Source organism: Pelophylax lessonae (assembly GCF_965119305.1).
Source record: "Pelophylax lessonae genome assembly, chromosome: 2".
Classification (NCBI taxonomy): Eukaryota; Metazoa; Chordata; class Amphibia; order Anura; family Ranidae; genus Pelophylax; species Pelophylax lessonae.
Window position 1 is genome coordinate 408645729 of NC_138769.1, and position 22575 is coordinate 408668303.

At 46.8% G+C, this 22575-nt stretch overlaps 1 protein-coding gene across 1 annotated transcript in view; it reads right to left on the reverse strand.

Annotated features, from left to right (window-relative positions):
* Positions 1-22575, reverse strand: part of ATP2A3 (ATPase sarcoplasmic/endoplasmic reticulum Ca2+ transporting 3) — a 409528-nt gene that overhangs the window by 64909 nt on the left and 322044 nt on the right. The window contains exons 10-15 of the mRNA XM_082244776.1: positions 8358-8460; positions 6779-6910; positions 3718-3843; positions 2095-2313; positions 1680-2015; positions 1370-1590 (exon numbers count right to left, since the gene is read on the reverse strand). Of these exons, the coding sequence (XP_082100902.1) occupies positions 1370-1590; positions 1680-2015; positions 2095-2313; positions 3718-3843; positions 6779-6910; positions 8358-8460 (1137 nt within the window). The remainder of the gene's footprint in view (positions 1-1369; positions 1591-1679; positions 2016-2094; positions 2314-3717; positions 3844-6778; positions 6911-8357; positions 8461-22575) is intronic.

Consider the following 22575-nt stretch of genomic DNA (forward strand, 5'->3'; position numbering starts at 1 on the left):
AAAAGGTCACGCTGCTAGTGCAGTGCAATAGGACTACACAAAAATGGTTGCCAATGCATTTTAATAGGAAGCTCACGGAAAATGATTGCCCCATAGAAGTCAATGGGAAAAATATACACATTGCCCACACTCAAGATGGCGGCGCCCACAGCGTGCCATGCGGCCAGGGACCCCCACAATGAAGGCCTTGAGGATCTACAACAAGACCCAGCAAGAAACAAGGTACTATTGCCACCCCCCCCCCTCAGGACGCTAGGCGCCCCCGGTTACATAGGGGGCGGGAGAAGGAGACAGTGCACAGAGGCCGGGTACCTGACAGGCCAGGGGGATCTTTTAGGAAGTACAGGTCCTATTATCCCCAGGAGAGGGCCCACATCCCCACCCCAAGGCCACCAGGGGCAAAGAGGGTCACATTTACTCACCATACCATGGACTGAATGGACTCCGCTCCGGGCAGACCTCCTCCCACCCGAAGTGGGGGTGCTGCCAGCCAAGGTGTACGCTGCGACTCAGGGCGTCCCAGGTCGTTGCGTCCTGGCGAGGTATCCGCTCGCAGGCTTGTCCCTATCCGGAAAGGGGCACCGTTGTGGCGAGGCCTAGTACGGGACTATAACCTGCTCGTGCACGTTGGCCAGGCAGGGGGGGGGGGGGACCATAAGGATCTATATTATCCAGTGCAAAGCCCCAGCCGGCATTGCTTGCAGATCACCAGAAGGATCCCCCTGAACACTAACTAGCAAAGTTAGTAAAGAAAAATAAAACAAAATATTCTGAAAAAAATAAAAACCTGAGACCGAAGTCCCAGCAGGAAACCTAGGTCCTACTCCTCCTCTAGGCAGAAACAAACTGGTTTGCTGAGCAGAGGGTGTGTGGGTATGCCTGTGGGGGTGGCCCTGTGGTCATGTACATTTAAATTTCTCCTGCCTAGACTACTCCTGCAGAGGGCAGCATAACCCATTCAGCTAATAAAGATGGAGGCTGCGTCTGTCAATGGATGATACATAAATGTAATATGTTATTGTAACAGTAATCATACAAGAGTGTCTCACTTACTGGCATGACCACTGGAATTTCCAGCAAAACCAACCAAAGGTAAAAAAACAGGGAAAGAAAAAAGGAAATCAAGAAGAAAGAATGACAAAGAAAGAAGTAAAATTGAGATATACACACATACATACATACACATTATATATATATATATATAGTTTAATTTGTCTCAACATTCTTAAGTGTGTAAAAAGTGCAGGTATTCTTTAGGTTGTGGTATAAAAACTTTAATATAGAGATCGACAGAAGAATTACTGAAAGCCCTACTATACACACTAAATTTATGATTTGGACATTGATCATGGTAGTGAGGATATCTTACCAGACTACTTCGCCAACATTGGAGGAGATCAGGTAGCGAATAAACTGTTTCATGTTATTATAAATGGCTCGGCCTTCCTCCACAGCAGAAACAATAGTGGAGAAGTTGTCATCAGAGAGAACCATCTCTGCCGCGGATTTTGCGACAGCAGTTCCAGAACCCATGGCAATGCCAATCTCAGCCTTCTTCAAGGCTGGGGCATCGTTTACTCCATCACCAGTCTAGAAGGAACAAAAGAAATCCAAGTTCTATTTCATCACTTAAAATTTCACTACAAAGTAAAATATACAGTGAGTGTCAGGATCCTTACCATTGCAGTAATTTCATTAAAAGACTGAAGATACTCCACAATCTTGGATTTATGTGCTGGTTCAACACGGGCAAAGCATCGAGCTGTACGACAAGCATCCCTTTGTTTTTCCAGTGTGAGGTCATCAAACTCCCTTCCAGTATATGCCTTGTCGGTTATGTCCTCAGAGTCTGAGAAAATACCAATCTTTCGGCATATCGCCACAGCAGTGCCCTTGTTGTCACCGGTTATCATTATGACTTTAATGCCAGCTTTTCTACACATTTGAATGGAAATAGACACCTCTTTGCGGGGAGGATCCAGCATTCCAACACAACCAATGAATGTCAAATTTGTCTAGAAGAAAAATAAGTTGATTTAACATGTACTTACACATTTATAGAAAAAATAAAACAGTTTGGAAAGATAGGTATACCTCATAGTTGATGAATTTGTTAGCATCATCCAGTTGCATGTCTTCTAATTTTGGTGGAACATCCCTTGTAGCAAGAGCAAGGCATCTCAGGGTGTCTATGCCAGTTCCCCAGTCACGGATCTTGGACATGATCCTTTCTCTTGCTGAAGGAGTTAGTGGTAACTTTGTGGAACCCACACGCACATAATTGCAACGCTCAATTACAGTCTCGGGAGCGCCCTACAATCAAATAAGAATATGGCAATAGAACAATACACTTATGTACGTTTGATCGCTGATGTAGATCGTTTAGCAAAAGATTACAGAGATTAAACATTCTAATAGTGCTTTAAGTGCCAAACACTTTGGTGTTTCTAAGAGCAAAAATGGCACTGCATCAATGTCAGTAGGACAAAAATGTCCCCGTGTCCATAGTTAGTCTGAGGAGGGTTCAGGAGTACATATCCTACAGGGTTTAGGTATGTGTAGGGTGCACAGCTTAGATATTTATAGGCCAGCATAAAACCAAATATTACATACCACCAGATGTGACAGGACTTCTCCTCTGACTCACATCCTAATTTTATTAGCACCCAATGCCACTCATCTGTGTCAAGTTGATAATATCTGTATCTTTGCAGCTTCATGTATACAATTCCTGTTTCCTACTGTCAGATTATATTGCTTATGAGGCCAGCATTCTTTAAAAGCATGCACTAAAATTAAGTTAAAACTTGATGGAATGTAAAAAATACTTATTATAGTGGCTTTACCTATGTAGCATAATTGGATTGTGATTTGTTATACTGCTATTTCCCTCTAGGTGGTGATAGAACTCTTACTTTTAGAGGAATACAAAAAAGAGGCAAATAAAGCAGCAACACATAGCCTGTTTGGTGATCATTAAAAAATAAATTGTTTTTAAATAAGTATTTACAAGTATTTAGTATTCTTACACACAAAAAAGTATAGGGCATTGAAAATTAAGTGTTTACAAGTTGGTGTATTGCATACATTAAAAGACAAGTTTTTCTAATAATAGATAAATGGTTTGTTATTTCTGTTAAGAAAAGACAGATGAAATGAGAACAAAAATGTGTCTGTGGGTGTGATAATTTTTGTTTGTGTTAAGTTATGCGAGGCCAGAGGTAAAAGTTAATCATCAGTCTGGATCAGGTAGCTGCAGGCAATTATGAGGACATTGCAGGTGATTATAAGGAGGTCATTGGCACAAAAAGAAATGCTATAATTTATAAGAAAAGCAAGCCATCCAAGAGGAAAGTTGTGGGTTGATCTCAACTCAAATGAGTTGTGGGTAGTTATTAGTCTGGGAAAAGAAGGATGAGGATTCCTGGGTGCTCATGAGTCCAGAGGAATAACTTCAGGAAAGATGAAAGTACTGAATACAAGAAGAGCTATTCAGCAACACTGGAAGGGGGTACGTGAAGAAAAAAACATCCTATGTTAAAACGTGAGAACAGTGACAGCTAGAGATAGTGGACTGTACAGTCCCCTACCAGGCAATTTGTGTGACATGCTAATGCATAGAACAGATATAAACTCCTCAAAGAAAACAAAAATTTGTGCACGAGTCATTTTCAGGTAAAAAAAATAAAAAAAAAAGACACAAAAAATGTCCGTTACCTTAACAAACATCTTTGCACCAGCTGTTGCAGTACTGGAACCAAGGGGTGTACAATACACAGACATGGACTTTCGATCTCGAGAGAACTCCAAGGTACATTCCTTTTTCATTAGCTTCTTAATTACCTGTTCCAACGTAAGAAAAAATAATAAAATGATTGTTGTTGTGGTTATAAAGTTGATCATCAGTCATTTCTTTATTTCAAAGCAAAAAAATCTAAACTCATCTCTTTGCGGTTTGTACCAGTCATACTTTATATCCTGGAAATTCAAAGGCAGACCATAACAATGCTTTTGCACTAAAGGACGGACAACAGACATTTACCAAATTAGATATGCAATACCCAAGACTCATTTTCTAATTATATAGGGTATAGCACAGGCCAACATGCAATGTACAGGGTTACAGAGGTCGTCTTTGTACATCATCTAACAGCCCATAAAAGGCCAAAATATTAGAGCTAAAAAGTGTGCAGTATACATAAATACAAAATATATACTCAATAAATGCACATAGTTTGTGAATGCATAGAAATTTACATTGAGCAGTATAACACAATCTGAGTTTGTTTTTAGGCAAATACAGTTCTTTGTAAACTGCATGAATGATTTTACACACTGAAACCACATTTGTAGAACACCTACATAATACATAGAAAAAAAGAATGGCATTTCTTGATGAATGTGGTTTAAGTTGCATAATAAGCAGTGGAATAGGCAAAACATTGTTAAAGCAGAGTTCCACTCAAAAGTGGAACTTCCGCTTTAAGGCCTCCTGACCCCATGACATGCCACATTTGGCATGTCATTTTGGGGGGGGGGTACCTAGTTTTGACAGGTACCCATTCCCACTCAGGTCGTCTAGGTGGCTTGGGCGGAAGTTCTCCTCTCCCCCTCCCTCCCTGCATTCTTCTGGGACACGTCACAGGTCCCAAAAGTTTGCCCATCTACTCAGGACGCGTAGCGCGACTCGTGCATGCACAGTGCGCACCCGGCTGTGACGCTGCAAGCTGTCACAGCCGGGTGCCCACACTAGAGATGCTGGCGCCACGGGGAGAAGACAGAGAGATCCGAGTCTCAGGACAGCTGCTGACTTTTAATAACCACAAAAGCCAGTGGAACTCCACTTTAACATACTAAAATACGAAAAAAAATTATACAGTATTAAAAACGGCAAATTTCACGTATTCACTTTTTCTGGTTGTAAGCAGAAAAAGTAGCTTAAAACTGAAGGCTACGATTTCCAAATAAATTCCCCAGAGCTGAGAGAAAGAACAGATTGTTTTCTGTGGATGGAATCTAGTTGCTTGTGCTGGTGTATTAGGGGCGCCGCCCCCCCTATCCATGCGTCCGGCCCCCTAATCTAAATGCGGGGCGCTGGACGCATGGAGTTCAATGGGGCATTTTTTTTTTTTTTTTATTAGCCATGCGATTAGAGCCAGAGGCTCAAATAGGCTAAAAAAAAAAAGGGTGGGCTCGGGGCACAGAGCACTGCACCCCAAGCCCACCCAGTTGTGTGACAATAGCAAATGAAAATTCGCTATTGTCACATGGATCTTCCTCCTGGCCAATCAAGAAGCGGATCGTGAGACCCGTTTCCCGATTGGCCGAAATTTGAAGCTATGCCATTGGGCATGGAGGAGGAGGGAGGAGACGCTGAAGACCGAGAAGGGAAGAAGCCGAAGCTGCCGCCACCGCACTTGTCCAGATGTCGCATTCAGGCAGGGTGAGTGACCCTTGGCCCATGGAGCACCAGCCGCCACTGGTGTAAGAATTAATGGCACCGGAGCGCACCAACATGCAAAACCATAATAAAATAGTGTGAATCCAGTCTTAAAGCGGTATTGAACCTCAAATTAAATTTTTAAAATATTGCAGCTTACCAATTCTTCGATGTTGTGGCTACATTAGTTTTCTTTTTTAGCCTTTTTTCCTGTTTTTACCTGGTGATCTGGCCAATAACACACATTCTCTATTAAAGTGGCCCCACTCTGGATAAATGAGCACAGGGGGCACATTTGGACAGAGCATTGCCAGTCTGTTAGGAGGGGAGTGTTCGATTTACAAGCAGATTTAAATACACTAACAAATTAAAGCTGGACTCCAGCTAATACATTATAAACAGTTACAGCATTTTATTTTCTTTTGGAACAAAGGCTTTATATGAATACATAAAAGGGTAACATTTAAGTACCTCAGTGTCAGTGTTAAATGGTTTGTCTAATCTCTGTAACTGAAACAATCAATCTGCAAGAGAGCTTGTCTGTTGGCAAAAAACAGACTTACTGACCAAATCACCAGATGAAAACAGAAGAAAGACTAAAATATGAAAAATCCAGCCATTACATCTAAGAATTGGTAAACTGCAATATAATGTTTGTTTTTGGGTTTAATAATGCTTTAAAAAGCGGAGTTCCTGCCACATACACATTTTTTACCTAAAAATACCCCCCTAATCCTAAGCTATCCCCAATTACCCTAACATTAACCCCGCATTACAGGTCATTACAGTTATAGAATAAAGATAAATACCTTTAAAATTGATTGCAGAGCGCGGCCAACTCTGGTGTGGGCATCTGAAGCCGTGGTGTCCCCAGCTGTGTCCTTCTTCTGGGTTCCTGGCTACCCAGAATGCCGATCGCAATCTCGCGCATGTGCTGTAGATTGCGATCGGCAATCAGAGTAGCAGCCGGGGCTGTTCCCATTGCATCCTGGGATTGATGATGCTCATCTCCCAGGACGCAATGCAAAGGAGGAAGTGACGTCGGGGGCCACGGCCGCACAAGGAGGAAGAGGAAGGAAGGTAAGTTTATTTTCATTAAAAACAAGGTAAGTGTAAAAAAAAATATATATATATTAACTATCCAATTCTTTTTTTTGCTAACTGATGCTGTAAAGTTTATTTTTAGGATGGAACTCCGCTTTAAGCAGTAAGTCCTAGTTCTCCCTCAGCTCTGTTTTGCCTACCCGCAGAGCTGGATTATGCCTGGATTTTCTGTTTTGCCTGGATTGCAAGTGTGCAAGTGTTACATAAAAACACTCAGTCTGAAGGTGTACTCACAGAATTGCAGGCATTGGCTCGTTCCACCTTAGAAAGGTTGTGCAAATCAGTGTTGAAGACGTTCATTTTCTCCACCAGACAGGTTAAAGCAGTCTCTGTTGCTTCACCCACCTTTTCGTATACTCCCCTTGACTAAAAAAGAAACACTGACATTATTATATACATAGGTCCTGTCTACTATAGTAAAATAGCAACACAATCTAAAATCAGTGGAAATATTACAAAATAAGCTCTGATGACACACTTTGGGATGTTTAAAAAAAATAAAAATAAAATAAAAAATAAAGAGGTGAACGCGGACAATACTCTTTTATGGCCACTAGATGGTCCTGAGTATCAAAAAAAAATTTCCACAATGAATAACATTGCACAGATTATGTTTCCAGAACATGAGATTTTGCTGTATTCATACCAAAACACATTTACATACAGTATCGATGGACAAATCGCTATGCAATTTTTTTTCTTTTTAATAATTAAACATACAGTTTCATCCATTACACCAGTAGTTACAGCCAGTTTAGAGATTAAAGAAAACCTGTCACAAACCTTTGCAATTTAAAATGATTAAATGATGAAATAAGCCATAACCATAGGTTACGTTCAGTAAAAAAAAAAAAAAAAACACGTCAAAAGGTTCCAATAATATTATCATCTGAAGTTTGATATGCAAATATTAACTTTTACTGTAAAAAGTTGACATTGGCCCCTTTAGAGTCTCCATATTTATGGCACCCATTACTTTAACATCTATTGATGGCATATTTAGCGCAGCAGAGCTGGTTTATCAGCATACAGACAAGCAGTGCTACTAAAAATATGAAGTTCTGATGTTTTCAGGGTATAAAGTTGGAATCCAGGCAGGTATAAAGAAAAACGTCACATAATACAGTTATCTAAATAATATCTGTTTAAAATATCTTTATTCATGAAAGATGTAAAAGTAAAATTAGTGAAATTAGTGAAAGTGAATTAACTAATATGGTCTGAAAAACATTCCTGAATTTGATTTCTGGTGGTGTGTTCTAAATGCTTAAGTCGGCAATACATGGATTGAAATTCGCCAGGTTCAGCAGGGACCCGCCAAATTTCAATCTATGTATGGGCACCCTGGTTATACCAAAGTCGATCTATTGATTGACTTCTTTACAATCACCCTGTTTTTTTTTCCCTTAACAATCAGTGCAACACTGATCATTGTGTTCTCAAGACAGGAAAAGCTTCCTGCAATAAAAACACAATAGCAGAGCATGTGTGGATAGGGGAATTGGCACTTTTTTTTTTTCGTTCAACCCACTGTTTTGGGAAAAAAATAAATAAAAAAAGTATAATGTATGGCCTGTCCTAATTCGCTGCGGTTTCAAATTCTGGCATATGACAATATTCTTGCTTTAACTATTCAAAATGATTACTTTGTGATTACTTAAATCTTGCTAAAAGTATTATATTGCAGTACTGCCAGGCAACAAGAATGGATTTACAACCATAACAATGTTGTCTGAAAGCTAAACAACTTTTGCCTTCTAAAATATATTTTTAATATTCAATACATCACGTGCTGAACCTGCAGAATACCAACCTCATTGAAATCCAAGGATGAATCGTTGCAAAGAGCACAGATTGTGGCCAATTCCACCAAACCATCATACTGACTACACTGAACAATCTGCTCCTCTTTTAAGCTGTTTAAATGAAAAAAAAAAAAAAAAAAGAAAAACGCATTAAAGTAACCAAAATTGTATACCATTAAAACACAAATTAAGAACTCTAGAAAAGAAAGACTTTTTTTAGTTAAAAAGTGAAAGTTTATTGAACATTTTCAACACAAAATGTAAAAAGAGGTACAAAGAGTTGACTTGTACTACAGGATATGACAAATCAAATGACTGCACAGTCAGTCACTAAAAATGGGATTTTTGTCTTACCATAAAATCTTTCTCTGATGTTCATTGACGCACCCAGCTCTTCATCTTCTTGACCGTAGGGTTATACTGCCCCCTAAAGGAGTAAGACACTAGGCGGAGAAAAAGCTTGAACATGCCTATGGGGCAGTCCCTGTGGGTATACTCTCACTTCCTGCCATGGGTATTTAGTTTTGTAACAAGCAGTGTCAGAAGGAAAAAACTGGATTTTTGACTTACCGTAAAATCCTTTTCTCTGAAGTTCATTGACAGCCGAAGCTCCATATTCCTCTTAACCATTGTGTTATGCTGCCCCCTACAGGAGTAGGACACTGGACAGGAAAAATCTTTACCACGCCTATAGGGCAGTCCTTGTAGACATACACCCACTCACTCTGCTATAGGATTCAGTTTTGTTGCAAGCAGTGTTTAGAAGAAAAAACTCCATCCCACTCATAGAGGGTCGGGTGCTGCGACTGTCAATGAACTTCAGAGAAAAGGATTTTACGGTAAGACAAAAATCCAGTTTTCGCTATCGTTCATTGACACACGCAGCTCCATATTCTTCTTGACCATTGGGACGTCCCAAAGCAATGTTTGCATGAGGTGTGGGAAAACCATGCAGAAAAGAATGCAATTCCCAAAAGGCTAAACTTAGCCAACCAGTGAACATGGAGCTTAACCAGGAACAACTGGAGCTCACCTAGAAAACATACACCCTCAAAGAGAATATGTTCTCTTTTAAACAGCAGCCTGCAAAACCTTGCAGGCAAAAGAAGCATCCGAGGATACCAACACATCTACTTTGTAGAATTTTGTGAACGTGTGCAGAGATGACCAAATGCCGCCTTGCAAATGTGCATAACTGACGCCTGATGGCCAAAAGCCCAAGAGGCACTCAGGACCCTAGTAGAATGCGCCTTCACAGGGAAAGATGGAACCTAAAACCTTCAGTGAATAAGCCTGTACCACAGTCTGCCTGATCCATCTGGATATGGTTGCGGCAGACACAGCCAATCCCTTTCGAGGTCCTTCCGTGAGGACAAAAAGAGTGATTTCCTGAAAGATTCAGTAGCAGCCAGGTAAACCCTAATTGCCCAAACCACATCCAAAGAATGCAAGGCAATTTCCTTGGGATGCTTGGGCTTAGGGCAGAGTGAAGGCAGCACAATGTCTTCATTCACATGGAAATCAGAAACCACCTTAGAAAGAAACGACTGATTAGGTCGAAGTACCACCTTATCTCTGTGGACCACCAGATAAGATGAATGGCAGGATAGCGCCGCCAATTCAGATACTCTGCGAGCCAAGGTAATAGCCACCAAAAAGGCTACCTTCTGTGACAGTGTAAGCAGAGGAATCTCCCTAATGTTCTCAACAGGAGGTAATGGGTATCGTATCAGAGGAGCCATATGGCGAACCCCTTGAATAAAAGTACGAATCAAAGCATGCGTAGCTAAAGGGCGTTGGAAAAACACAACCAAATCCGACACTTGGCCTTTAATAGTACCCAAGGCCAACCACTGTTCAACCCCTGTTTGGAGAAAGGTCAAAATCCTAGTCACCGAAAAAAGGCGAGGATGCACCTTCAGCGATTCACACCAGGAGATGTACAATTTCCACGTACGATGATAGATCTTCCTGGAGGTATATTTTCTAGCCTTCAACAGTGAAGGAATCACTGAGTCAGAAAGACCCCTGTCCCTTAATACCTGGCTTTCAACAGCCACGCCGTTAAAGCCTTTGACTGTAAAGCAGGATGGAAGATCGGCCCTTGAGACAGCAGATCTTCCCTGAGAGGAAGTCTCCATGGAGCATCGGCGACCCACCTTACCAGATCTGTGTACCAAGACCAGCCAGGTCAGTCTGGGACTACTAGAATGACTGGAACCCCACCCCTTCCACCTATATTCTGCGCAGAAGCCTCGGCAGGAGTTTCAGCAGAGGGAACGCATAGATCAGCCGATACTGACCCCAAGGACCCACCGCTGTGGCGTCGACCAGAGGATCCCGAGACCTGGCTACAAACCCCTGTACCTTTTTGTTTGGTCGAGAGGCAAACAGGTCGACATCGGGTGTCCTCCACCGGACACACAGCAGGTGAAACACCTCCAGATGCAGGGACCATTCTCCCTGATCCAAAATCTGACGACTCAGGTAATCCGCAGGCCAGTTCTCCACTCCTGGGATATGCATGGCGGAAAGGACTGGAACAAAATTTTCTGCCCATTTCAGGATCTCAGCCACCTCCCTGGCCACCAAGACACTCTTGGTGCTCCCTTGATGATTGACAAAAACCACACCTGTGGCATTGCCGACTGAATCCGAACTGGACAGCACTGCAGACGATTTGTCTAGTGACTCAGGCAAAGCTTTATTGCTCTGAGTTCCAGAATATTGATCGGTAGTCTGGACTCCTTCACGGTCCAGGATCCCTGGACACACAGCTTCCCAAGCACTCCTCCCATACCGGACAGGCTAGCATCCGTGGTTACCACGGTCGAATACAATGGGAGGAAGGACTTGCCCTGGCGTAGGGCCAACGAGTGAAGCCACCACAGAAGAGCACTCTGTGCTGTGACACAACCAAATCATAGTGTCCAAGGATTTTGGATCTTTGTTCCACTTGACAAGAATTTCCCTTTGTAAGGGTCTTGTGTGGAACTAAGCAAACCGAATCGCCTCAAAAGGTCGACACCATCAGACCTAAGGCTCGCAAACAAGTCCACAGAGAGGACAGGTTGTTAGATAACAGCAAACAAATCGCCCTCTGCAACATTTGAAGCTTTTCTCTGGGAAGAAACACCCTCGCCGAAGCTTAGTCTAGAGTCAGGCCCAGTTTTGAAGATGTACCAGAGCAGATTTTTTTAAATTGATGTTCCAATCGAACTCTTGCAGAGTCCGTACAGTGATTGTCAAGTTGCCCAACAGGACTGAATGAGAGTCTGCTCTTAAGAGGAGATCGTCCAGGTTCCCAGTACCACAATCCCCCGTTGTCGCAGTAATGCCAATACTGGAGCCAACACTGGTGAAGACCCTGGGAGCAGAGGCGAGAGCAAAGGGTAACACCACAAATTGAGAATGCTCCTCTCCTACAGCGAAGCGAAGAAAACGCTGGGGTCCAGCGTAAATAGGGATGTGTAGATATGCGTCCTTGATAGCGATGGAGGCCAAAAAGTCTCCTTGGTGTAGGGACGTCACTACCGTGCAAATGGACTCCATTTGAAACTTCTGTACCCGCACAAAGCGGTTCACAGCCTTGAGGTCCAGGAATGGATTCTTTCCTGGGAACAGTGAAAAGGTTTGTATAGAACCCCTGAAAGCGTTCCGAGAGGGAACCGGCACAATCACCCCTTGCGACAGCAGATCTTGTACCGCCTCTCGTAGATCCCTTAACTGATCTGGAGATGGGTGTAGATTGGACAGGAAGAATCTGTCCGACGGTCTTGTAACCCGATCGGATCAGTTTGTGGACTTATTTGTCCTGAATTGAGAAGGTCCATGGTTCCGGAAAGACGCAAAGACGTCACCCCACCCAGTTACGAGTGAGGGCATCCCTTCATGCAGACGGGGTTTTGCCTGAATATCTGGATTAGGCTGTCCCCGGCTTACCCGACCATGTCTTCTTGGAACCCCCAGAAGACCTAAATAGCTTTGATCCTTTCTCCTGCATGCTGGATGCATGAAAGGGCCGCCTGTGAGTTGTAAAACAAGGTCCCTGTCTATTACGTGGCGACTTGCCCTTGGAGGATTGAGGAAGAAGAATACTCTTCCCATCTGTAAGACCCTTGATCAGTTCATCCAACGAGGATCCAAACAAACCCCCCCCCCGTAATGGGGAGCTCTGATAGAGCCTTTTTTGAAGCCTGATTCGCAGACCAGCTTTTTAGCCACACCAGGTGTCTAATAGCTACCCCCACCGCAAATACTCTGGCTAAAAGAGGGGCCGCATCACATATAAATAGTAGGGCTTGGACCATTTGATCCATTAGCTCTGCCAAGCCTGGAGGGAGCGGTTCTGTTTCTAGGTCACTTTTTAGTAACTTTGCCCATTTTGTTATGGTCTGGGACACCAGAGTGATCACGAAGATCGGTTTAAGTATTGCGCCCGCTATCACATGTAAATGGTGGGACAGCGACTCAATCCTTTATCCACAGGATCTGTAAAGACCAGGGACTCCTCCACCGGGACCACAGTAGATTTGTTCAGGCTGGAGACCGGATGGTCCACCTTAGGTGTAAAGGTCTATTACCGCATCTGCAAATGGATAGAGCCTCTTAAAATGCTTCGGCACCACTAACATCTGTTTGAGGCGCCCCCATTGGTCAGAGACAATTTTGTCAAAAAGTTCCGGACAAGGGAAAACCTTGCCTGACTTCTGGGATTTGCGAGTACCAAATGACACCTGCGTCCCTGACTCTGCAGAATCATCCGCCATTTTTAGAGTTTCCCGCACTGACACTATAAGTGCCTCCAGCAGCGCGCTTTGTCATGTGGCTTCAGACGATGATATGTTGTCCTCGCCATCTGAGTGCGATGACGCATAACCCTCAGGGTGACATGGGTCCTCGGCGGCCAGAATCTGAGGATACAGGAGAGGCAGGGGAGGGCATAGGGCGCTTTTTACTAGTGGTATTTTTTAAAACCAAATCCATTTTTGACACCAGGTTTTCCAAAACCGCCGTGTGCAGGCCGGGGTTACGACCTGGAGGTCCCCGCAACCACAAGGAGGGGATCTGTAGGTGAAATTTGTTCCTGGGATTCCATATGAACCCTGGAATAGAGCAGTTTCACTTTAGGAAAACTGCAAAAAACGGACCCACACCGCTGCACCAGCGGTACTACAAGTCCCAGCCACTAGCACTGCAGATAGCAGGGTGAGCGAGAGAAACCTACAGGGACCCCAATAGACTTACCAGCATTCGATATGGAGGAGAACAGGATCGGTCTGTTGTGCAGAGAAAACCTGGGTCATCACTAGAGTAAAGACCTAGCTGGTCCCTGCTGCCCAGCGTTCGCAGACTGAGAAAATGGCCACCTAATGCATTTCTATAGGGAAACCACAAAAACACAGCTGCCCATGCATTTCAATGGGAACTTCTGCAAAATGAGGCTGAACGGTTCTACGGTAAATTGGAGGGCCCCCTTAGCGTGCCATGCGGTCTCCAGGACCCCGGCAGAGACCCCCACCAGGATTAACCCCCCCCCCAGCGGATCCACTATAGCGACATTGGCGTGTCCACCCCCCGAGGACCCCCGACGCTGACTGAGGTAGGGACCATTATGATGGTGGGGAGGGAGGCCTTGGGGGAGCCTGGTGCATACCAAGAGGCCAGGGGGAATGAGGGGTACCCAAGGGTCCGACATTTCCAGTCAGGGGCCCATGTCTGCCTTGAGACACCCAGAGCTATGGGGGGGGGGGCACTACTTACCATACCAACGACATCAGGTGGGTGCCACTCCGGACAAATTACCTCTCCACTCGGGGTGGGGGTGCTGACGGCCAAGGAGTATGCTGCGACTCAGGCTGCACCAGGCCGTGTGCGTCCTGGTGAGGTGTTTCACTTGTGGGCCAACCCCAGTCCATTGGGGCTCTTCGTGGCGAGGCCTAGCGCTGGGCTATAACCTGCACACGTTCGCTGGCTGGGCGACCTTAAGGATCTAGGATATCCAGTCCAAAACCCAGTCCGGCTGTTGATTTTTTTTTTAACAAAGATTTCCTTTAAAATAAAAAAGACAAGCTAAGACTGAAGTCCCATCCAGGAACTAGGTCCTACTCCTAAACTAGGCAGAAAAACAGAATCCTATAGCAGAGTGAGTGCGTGTATGCCTGCAGGAACTGACTCATAGGCGTGGTAAAGATTTTTCCTGCCTAGTGTCCTACTCCTGTGCAGGAAACATAACCCAATGGTCAAGAGGAATATTGAGCTACATCTGTCAATGAACGATAGAGAAAATCCAACTCCATAAAGGGGCGGGTGCTGTGTCCGTCAATGAACATCAAAAAAATGAATTTTACGGTGAGACAAAAATCCCATTTCTCTTACATCCTCCGACAGTCGCCGCCCTCTTCATATTCGTCACAATGGGGTATTAGACTTTGCTCCGAAGGAGTAGCTAGGCAACAGAAAATGTTAATATAAAAGTTTTAACACATCCCACCCCCAGGGGGTGGTCCCCTCAGTCAATACCCTCCTACTTCCTGTATCCATACTCCAGTTTCAATGTCTAGCTTGTCAGGAGTAGCTGGATGTCTCTATGCTGGGGCATTTTTTTGTCTCAGCTTTTCTTTTCTCTTTTGATTTTCTTTGAGTTTTTTCTCTTGCTTTACTTAGCTGTTATTTTTTTCAGCGTTAGTTAGTTCTTCTGATGAAGAGGATTCGTGCGGGCTGGGTCTCGGGCTGATCCCCCTGGTCGCAGGTTGTGGGTCAGTGGCTTCCCGGCCTGCCATCGAGCGTTCAGCCAGGTATCGCTCCTGGCACAGTGAACGACCCATCCCTGTTCGGTGCAGGGATGCTTGGTGAGGTGGCTACCTCACTGGACGCTGTGCGGTTTCTTAACCCCGGTTTAGGCGTCCTGGATGCGACTCTCCCTGCCTCATGTGCTGCGGTTTGTTCGCCTGTGCGGGTTCCCCACGCCATTAAGAGGTAAGTGTACTTATGTGGGGACCTGTCTGTCGGGGGGGGTGTCAGTCTGGGACTGTGTAACCTGCCTCTATTCACACTGTTTGGCTCCCTGTCATTCTGCCTGCACGCTGTGGGCTGCAGGGGGGGGGGGGGCTGTGTGGCACTGTGTGTCTGCCTGTGTACTGTGTGAAGGGCTATGTGCTGGGGGCATGCTTTTGGTCATGTTGGGGCACTATACAGCGGTCGCTGCGGCGATCCGCCGTGTTTTTTACATGGGTGGTGTTTTGTAGTACATCACAGGGCGGGGGAGCGGCGTTTTCGGCGCCAAACGGCGGCATTTTGCCTGCACTCGCCCCAGCCGCATGTTTTCACTGCGGGCGGCCATTTTCTTGTAGCCTTCCATAGGCTTTAACAGAGCGCCCTGATTGCATCACTTCCTCTTTCCTGATGTGCACCGATCGAGGCGGCAGCTACAGCAGGGGTCTCCTCAGGTTTTAACCTTTCTGTCTTCCTATATCCATTGCCTGTGTTCTGTGTTATCCCTGTGGGGGTCTCATTGTGCTTGTGTGTGTGGCGGTGGGCTGCGCTCGCCGCGCTTGTTAAAGGGGCAGTTAACCCTTTCTTTGCCAGCATATTTTTTTGGGGCAATGGATTCTCAGGAGGGCAAATTTCCTGCCACATTGGTGGGTAGCCAGGGGACTGCTGTTTCCCCCCCAGGGGGGGATTTGGCTGCGATTGTAGCTAATCTTGCTGCCCAGGTGCAAATGTTGGTGGCTGCTCAATCCACAAAAAGGTCCAGAGCTTCAATTTCCTCTGGTTCAGAGGGTGATGGTGCGGGGGCTGATATGGCCGGGGTCTCCTTATCGGGGTCCCGTTCCTCCCTGGATCTTGTGGGGTCCGAGGTGGAGGCTGAGGTTGAAGGGGTGGATGATTCTCCCCCTGGCTCGTCTGAAGAGCTTGCACTCATGGATGAAATGGTTGCTTCCATCAAGCAAACGCTGCGCTTGCAGGATGAACCGTGTCCGCCTGCTGCCTTGGCAGCTTATGGGACAAAGAGAAGACGCAAAACATCGCAGGTTTTTCCCTGCACTGATGATTTTCAGAGCGCTGGTAAGGAACAATGGCGTAATATCCGCAAGCCTTTTGCTGTACCCAGTAGGTTCAAACTGCGTTATCCTTTCACGCCCGCTACTGACGAGCGTTGGTGTGTACCACCTCCAGTGGATCACGCGATCGCGGTTCTGAATAAGTCCACTGCGATTCCTGCTGAGGATACCCCGGTGTTCCGGGATGCCACAGACAAGAGGCTGGAGTCTCTTGCCCGTCATACCTATTCTATTATGGGTTCTATGCTGAAAGCTCTGTTTGCTTCCCTTATGGCGGCCCAGGCGGTCGCGAGTTGGACGCAGGTGCTTAGACGCGTTTTGGTGGCTGATTCCGCCCCACAGGCGACATTGGACACGGTGGATCAAATCCATCAGGGTGTCATGTATTTGTGCGATGCGGACTTGGATATGGTCCTGTTGGCGGCACGTGTACACGGTGTGGCGGTGTTGTCTCGCCGTTTGGTTTGGTTGAAGTGTTGGTCGGTGGACCAATCTTCGCGCAAGACCTTAGCCAATCTACCTTATGACGGTTCTCGCCTTTTTGGCGAGTCCTTGGATACTCTGATAAAGGGGATCACAGGGGGTAAGAGCACGCTCTTGCCCCAATCCCAAAAGGCTAAGGCGGCTTCTGGTAAGAAGCATGCTTCCTTTCGGCCCTCTCAGGGGTCCTTTCGTGCCTTTCGGCCGCACTATAAGGGCAAGCCGTTCAAAGGTCAGGGCTCCCAGAAGAAGCGGTGGACAGGTAAGCAGAAGTCCGGCCAGTCCGGATCCGCTGCCCACCACAGTGCGGCCTGAAGGGGCGCCCTCACCCGGTTCTGGGGTGGGGGGACGCTTGCTCGGTTTTCCACAACCATGGCTGGCCCGTGTTCGGGACAGGTGGGTTCAGGAAATCGTTCGATCTGGTTACAAGATCGAGTTTCTCTCTCGGCCGGAGAGCAGATTTTTTCCCTCAAATCTTCAACTGTCTCCGGAGCGTTTGCGGGATCTGCACCTAGCGGTGCGGGACCTGAGGGCTCAGGGAGTGGTGGTCCCGGTGCCTCATCGGGACAGATTTCGGGGGTTCTATTCCAATCTGTTCACCGTGCCCAGGAAGGAGGGCAAGGTACGTCCAATTCTGGACTTAAAGGCTCTGAACCACTTTGTGCGGGTTCGCAAGTTCCGCATTGAATCTCTGCGGTCGGTGGTGGCTGCCCTGGTTCCGGGGGAATTCATGGCCTCCATCGACTTGAAGGATGCGTACCTACACATCCCCATTTTCGAGGGTCACCAGAGGTACCTTCGATTCGCCATTGCAGAGGATCACTACCAATTCGTGGCGTTACCTTTTGGCCTCGCTTCGGCTCCGCGGGTTTTCACCAAGGTGCTTGCACCACTGCTGGCCTTGTTAAGGGCCCAGGGCATCTCTGTCCTGGGGTATCTGGACGATATTCTGGTTCGGTCTGCGACCAGCCAGGGCCTGGAGACGGATCTGTCCGTCACGGTACAGACTCTACAGGAGTTTGGTTGGACGATAAATTATCCAAAATCGACGTTGTGTCCGTCGGTTCGTCTTCCCTATTTGGGAATGATCCTGGACTCGGTCCAAGCGAAGGTCTTCCTACCGGACGACAAACTCAAGATTCTTCAGGGAGAAGTCCAGTCCCTCAGGGACGTTCCGTGCTCATCCCTGCGGAAGTGCATGCGGTGTCTGGGACTGATGGTCTCGGCTTTCGAGGCAATTCCCTTTGCCCAGTTTCACACGAGGGGTCTCCAAGCGGAGATCCTGTCCAGGTGGGACGGGCGTCCGCAATCTCTGGATTTCCAAATTTTGTTGAGCCATCGCACCAGAAGGGACCTTCTGTGGTGGCTCCAGTCCCCGGCGGTGTCGGGGGGAAAGTCTTTTCGTCCTATTTCATGGACGGTGATCACCACGGATGCCAGCCTGTCGGGCTGGGGTGGTGTTCTGGGCGTTCTGTCCAGGGGACTTGGTCGGAGGAGGAATCCTCCCTTCCGATCAACATTCTGGAGTTGCGTGCGATAAATCTTTGCCTTCAACGTTGGACGGACAGCCTGCGCGGCTGTCCGGTTCGAATTCAGACGGACAATGCCACGGCGGTGGCTTACGTCAATCACCAAGGGGGCACCAGGAGTGCCCGCGCGGCTCGGGAAGTGGCCGACGTTCTTTCTTGGGCCGAGACGCATGTCCCGGCGATATCGGCGGTGCACATTCCGGGGGTGGAGAACTGGCAGGCGGATTATCTGAGCCGCCAGACCCTGGATCAGGGGGAATGGTCTCTCCATCCGGATGTCTTCCAGATGTTGTGCGTGAAGTGGGGTCTTCCGGAGGTGGACCTGTTCGCGTCTCGTCTGAACAACAAGGTATCAAGGTTCGTGGCAAGAACGCGCGATTCTCGGGCAGACGCGTCGGACGCGTTGGTAGCCCCGTTGCATCAGTATCGGCTGCTGTATGCGTTTCCGCCGATTCAATTGCTGTCCAGGTTCCTTCGCAGGTTGATCTCGGAACCACACATGGTGATTCTTGTGGCACCGGACTGGCCTCGCCGGTCCTGGTACGCGGACCTCGTGAATCTGGCGGTCGACGCTCCATGGCGTCTGCCTCTTCGAGAAGATCTCTTGTCTCAAGGGCCGATATTCCATCCTGCTTTACAGTTGCTGGCTTTGACGGCCTGGCTGTTGAAACCGAGGTCCTAAAGGATAGGGGTCTCTCTCCGGAGGTCATTCACACTTTGATTAACGCGAGGAAGTCTTCCTCTGGGAAGGTCTATCACCGTACTTGGAAGGCCTATTTTGCCTGGTGTGAGTCCAGGGGGTTTTCACCTCGCACTTACTCGGTGTCTAGGGTGTTGTCCTTCCTTCAGATGGGTGTCGACCAGCGTTTGGCGCTGGCTATGGTCAAGGGTCAGGTGTCTGCGCTGGCCGTTCTTTTTCAACGTCCTGTGGCGTCTACCTCTTTGGTTAGTACCTTTGTTCAAGGGGTGCGACATCTGGTCCCTCCTAGGAGGGAACCTTTACCTCCTTGGGACTTGAATCTTGTTCTGTCCGTGCTACAACATGCTCCCTTTGAACAGATCAGGAAGATCTCATTGTCCATGTTGTCCAAAAAAGTCGCTTTTTTGGTGGCGATCACTTCGGCTCGCAGGGTTTCGGAGCTGGCAGCTTTGTCATGCAAGTCTCCGTATCTGGTCCTTCATCTAGATAAGGTGGTCTTGCGACCTAACCGTTCTTTTCTTCCGAAGAGGGTTTCGGATTTTCACATCAATGAGGATATTGTCCTACCTTCGCTCTGCGCGAAGCCCAAACAGCCGAAGGAGGTGGAGCTCTATTCCTTGGATGTTGTTCGGGCGATTAGGGTTTACCTGAAATCGACTGAATCTTTACGCAAGTCGGATTCCTTGTTTGTCCTTCCTGAGGGACCTCGGAAGGGCTCGGCTGCGTCGGCCTCTACCATTGCCAAATGGATCAGACAGACTGTGGAACAGGCCTATGCTTTGAAGGGGAAAGTTCCCCCTGTGCCTGTGAAGGCGCACTCTACAAGATCTCCGAGTACGTCTTGGGCCTGTCGTCATGGGGCTTCTGTGGCCCAGGTGTGTAAGGCGGCGACTTGGTCGTCCGTTCACACCTTCACATAATTCTACAGGGTGGATGTTCAGGAATCTGCAGATGCTTCCTTTGGCCGCAAGGTTCTTAGTGCGGCAGTTCCTTAGAGCCTTTTGTATGGGCTCCTTGGCTGTTTGGGATACATGTTGTTATCCCTGGGTTATTTGTTTTTCCTGGGATTTTTGCTTCTGTTGAGCAAGTTTTTTCTTCTGTTGCCCAGATGGTTTCCTTCCTTTGGTAAGGTTCCTTTCTCTGCTGTGGAGACAGCGTTGCCTTGGGCGCGGCTGCGTTTCCCACCCCTCATGTTTGCACTGCTTTGGGACGTCCCCATTGTGACGAATATGAAGAGGGTGGCGACTGTCGGAGGACGTAAGAGAAAACGGAATTTTTGTAAAATCTTACCTGTAAAATTCCTTTCTCTGAGTCCTCCGACAGTCGCCGCCCCCTCCCCTCTTTTGGGGTTGCTTGTACTCTCTACTGCTATTCCACTGAAACTGGAGTATGGATACAGGAAGTAGGAGGGTATTGACTGAGGGGACCACCCCCTGGGGGTGGGATGTGTTAAAACTTTTATATTAACATATTCTGTTGCCTAGCTACTCCTTCGGAGCAAAGTCTAATACCCCATTGTGACGAATATGAAGAGGGCGGCGACTGTCGGAGGACTCAGAGAAAGGAATTTTACAGGTAAGATTTTACAAAAATTCAGTTTTTCTCTTTCAATGACAGACACAACTCTTCATCTTCTTGACCGTAGGGACGTCCCAAAGCAGTGTCAAACATGAGGAGTGGGAACAGCAGAAAAAACAAGCTTCTCCAAGGCTTAACAGTCAACCAGGTAACTTGAAGCTCAACTGTCAACAACTGGAGCTCCCCTAAAAAAAAAAAAAACACCCTCTAAGAGGACAAATCCTCTAAACAGCAGCCTGCAAAACTTTGCGGCCAAAAGAAGCATCCGCAGATGCCAACAGATCCACTTTATAAAACTTTGTGAATGTGTGTGTACAGACGAGCAGGTAGCTGCCTGCAAAACTGCATCACTGATGCCTGATGGCGGTGGGCCCAGAAGGCACTAAGTGCCCGAGTAGAGTGCGCCTTGACAGGGAAAGGAGTAGGGCTGAAACAACTAATCGATGATGAAAATAGTTGTCACTATTTTCATCATCGATTAGTTGGTTAGCCGATTAGTTGGCCTGCATACAAAATGCATTATTTGTTTACATATCAGGAAATACAGTGCAGCACACATACAGCGCAGTACACCCTCCATTTATGTCAGTATACATAGTGCAGCACACACACAGCTCAGTACACCGTCCATACATGTCAGTATACACAGTGCAGCGCACCCACAACTCAGTGCACCCTCCATTAGAGATGGGTTTGGGCATGTTCGGGATCCCACGTGCCCAATCCCGCCAGGGAGTCGACACTACACATGGCTAATCACAGGCAGTGAGACATTTCCCAATCTGTGCAGCTGCAGATCAGGATCTCTCTCACCACCTGTCTCAGTGTCAGCGGGATCCTGAACACGCCCGAGCCCATTCTTATCCTCCATACATGTCAGTATACACAGTGCAGCACACATACAGCTCAGTACACCCTCCATACATGTCAGTAAGCTTGTGAATGTGTGAGGAGAAATGCCTCGTGGGACATGTAGTCCTGGCAAAGAGAAGTAAGTTATTTGGAGTGATTCTAAAGGGGCAGATTTTTATTTTTTTTACCTTGCTATAGGGGAACTCAACATTATAATTTGCGGCTTGCTATAGGGGCACTCTTCGGGCAGGAGGAGCAAAAAGCACCGACAGGGCACCCCAGAAGAGGAAGTACGAGTACTGATACTTTTTCTCGTACTCCCCGAGATCAATTACCGATACCTATTTTTAATGTCACGACAGTTTTTTTCGTTTTTTTTTAATGAAAAATTATTACCGTTTCTTTATTTTTATGTAGAACAGTTCTTCTGTGGCTTTGAAATTGCGCTACTTTAGTGTGATTTCAAAGCCGCAGATCAGTGCGATTTGGACCTCCGATTTCTTTGAAGCTTGCGATTTCATTTAACAGAACTCAGTGCAAGTCAATGAAAAGGTATCGGGTTTAGTATCAAGAGCATTTGCACGATTGAAAATTATTATGTAGCACCCTCCTAGGTAGGTGCTAGAGAGAGTATAGTTTTGGCTATGTCTGCCTATCAGAGGAGCAGCAGGCAAATTCTATATTGCATTCTGCTTAACAGAGAGCAGGATCTGTGAGTTAGGTCTGCTCATGGTGCTCAGTGTGTTATTCATCTGGTCTAGGGGAGTGTTGCACTCTGGTCCAATAGGGAGGCATATTGGACAGTGGAGAAAACCTGACCAATGGGTACACAGGTGTTGATACAGCCCCAGTGATTGGCACAGACTGCTGTCTTGGTGCATTATGGGGTATAGTAAAAAAACCAGGAGCACATGTGCTCGGGGTCTTTGGCTGGTGAGCAGAGTCCCGAAAGGAGGGTGACGGCTGCCTCCTCTTCTGCAGCAGTTGGTGTATGGTCACAGGAAGTCGGCCTGGTGAGCCAGAA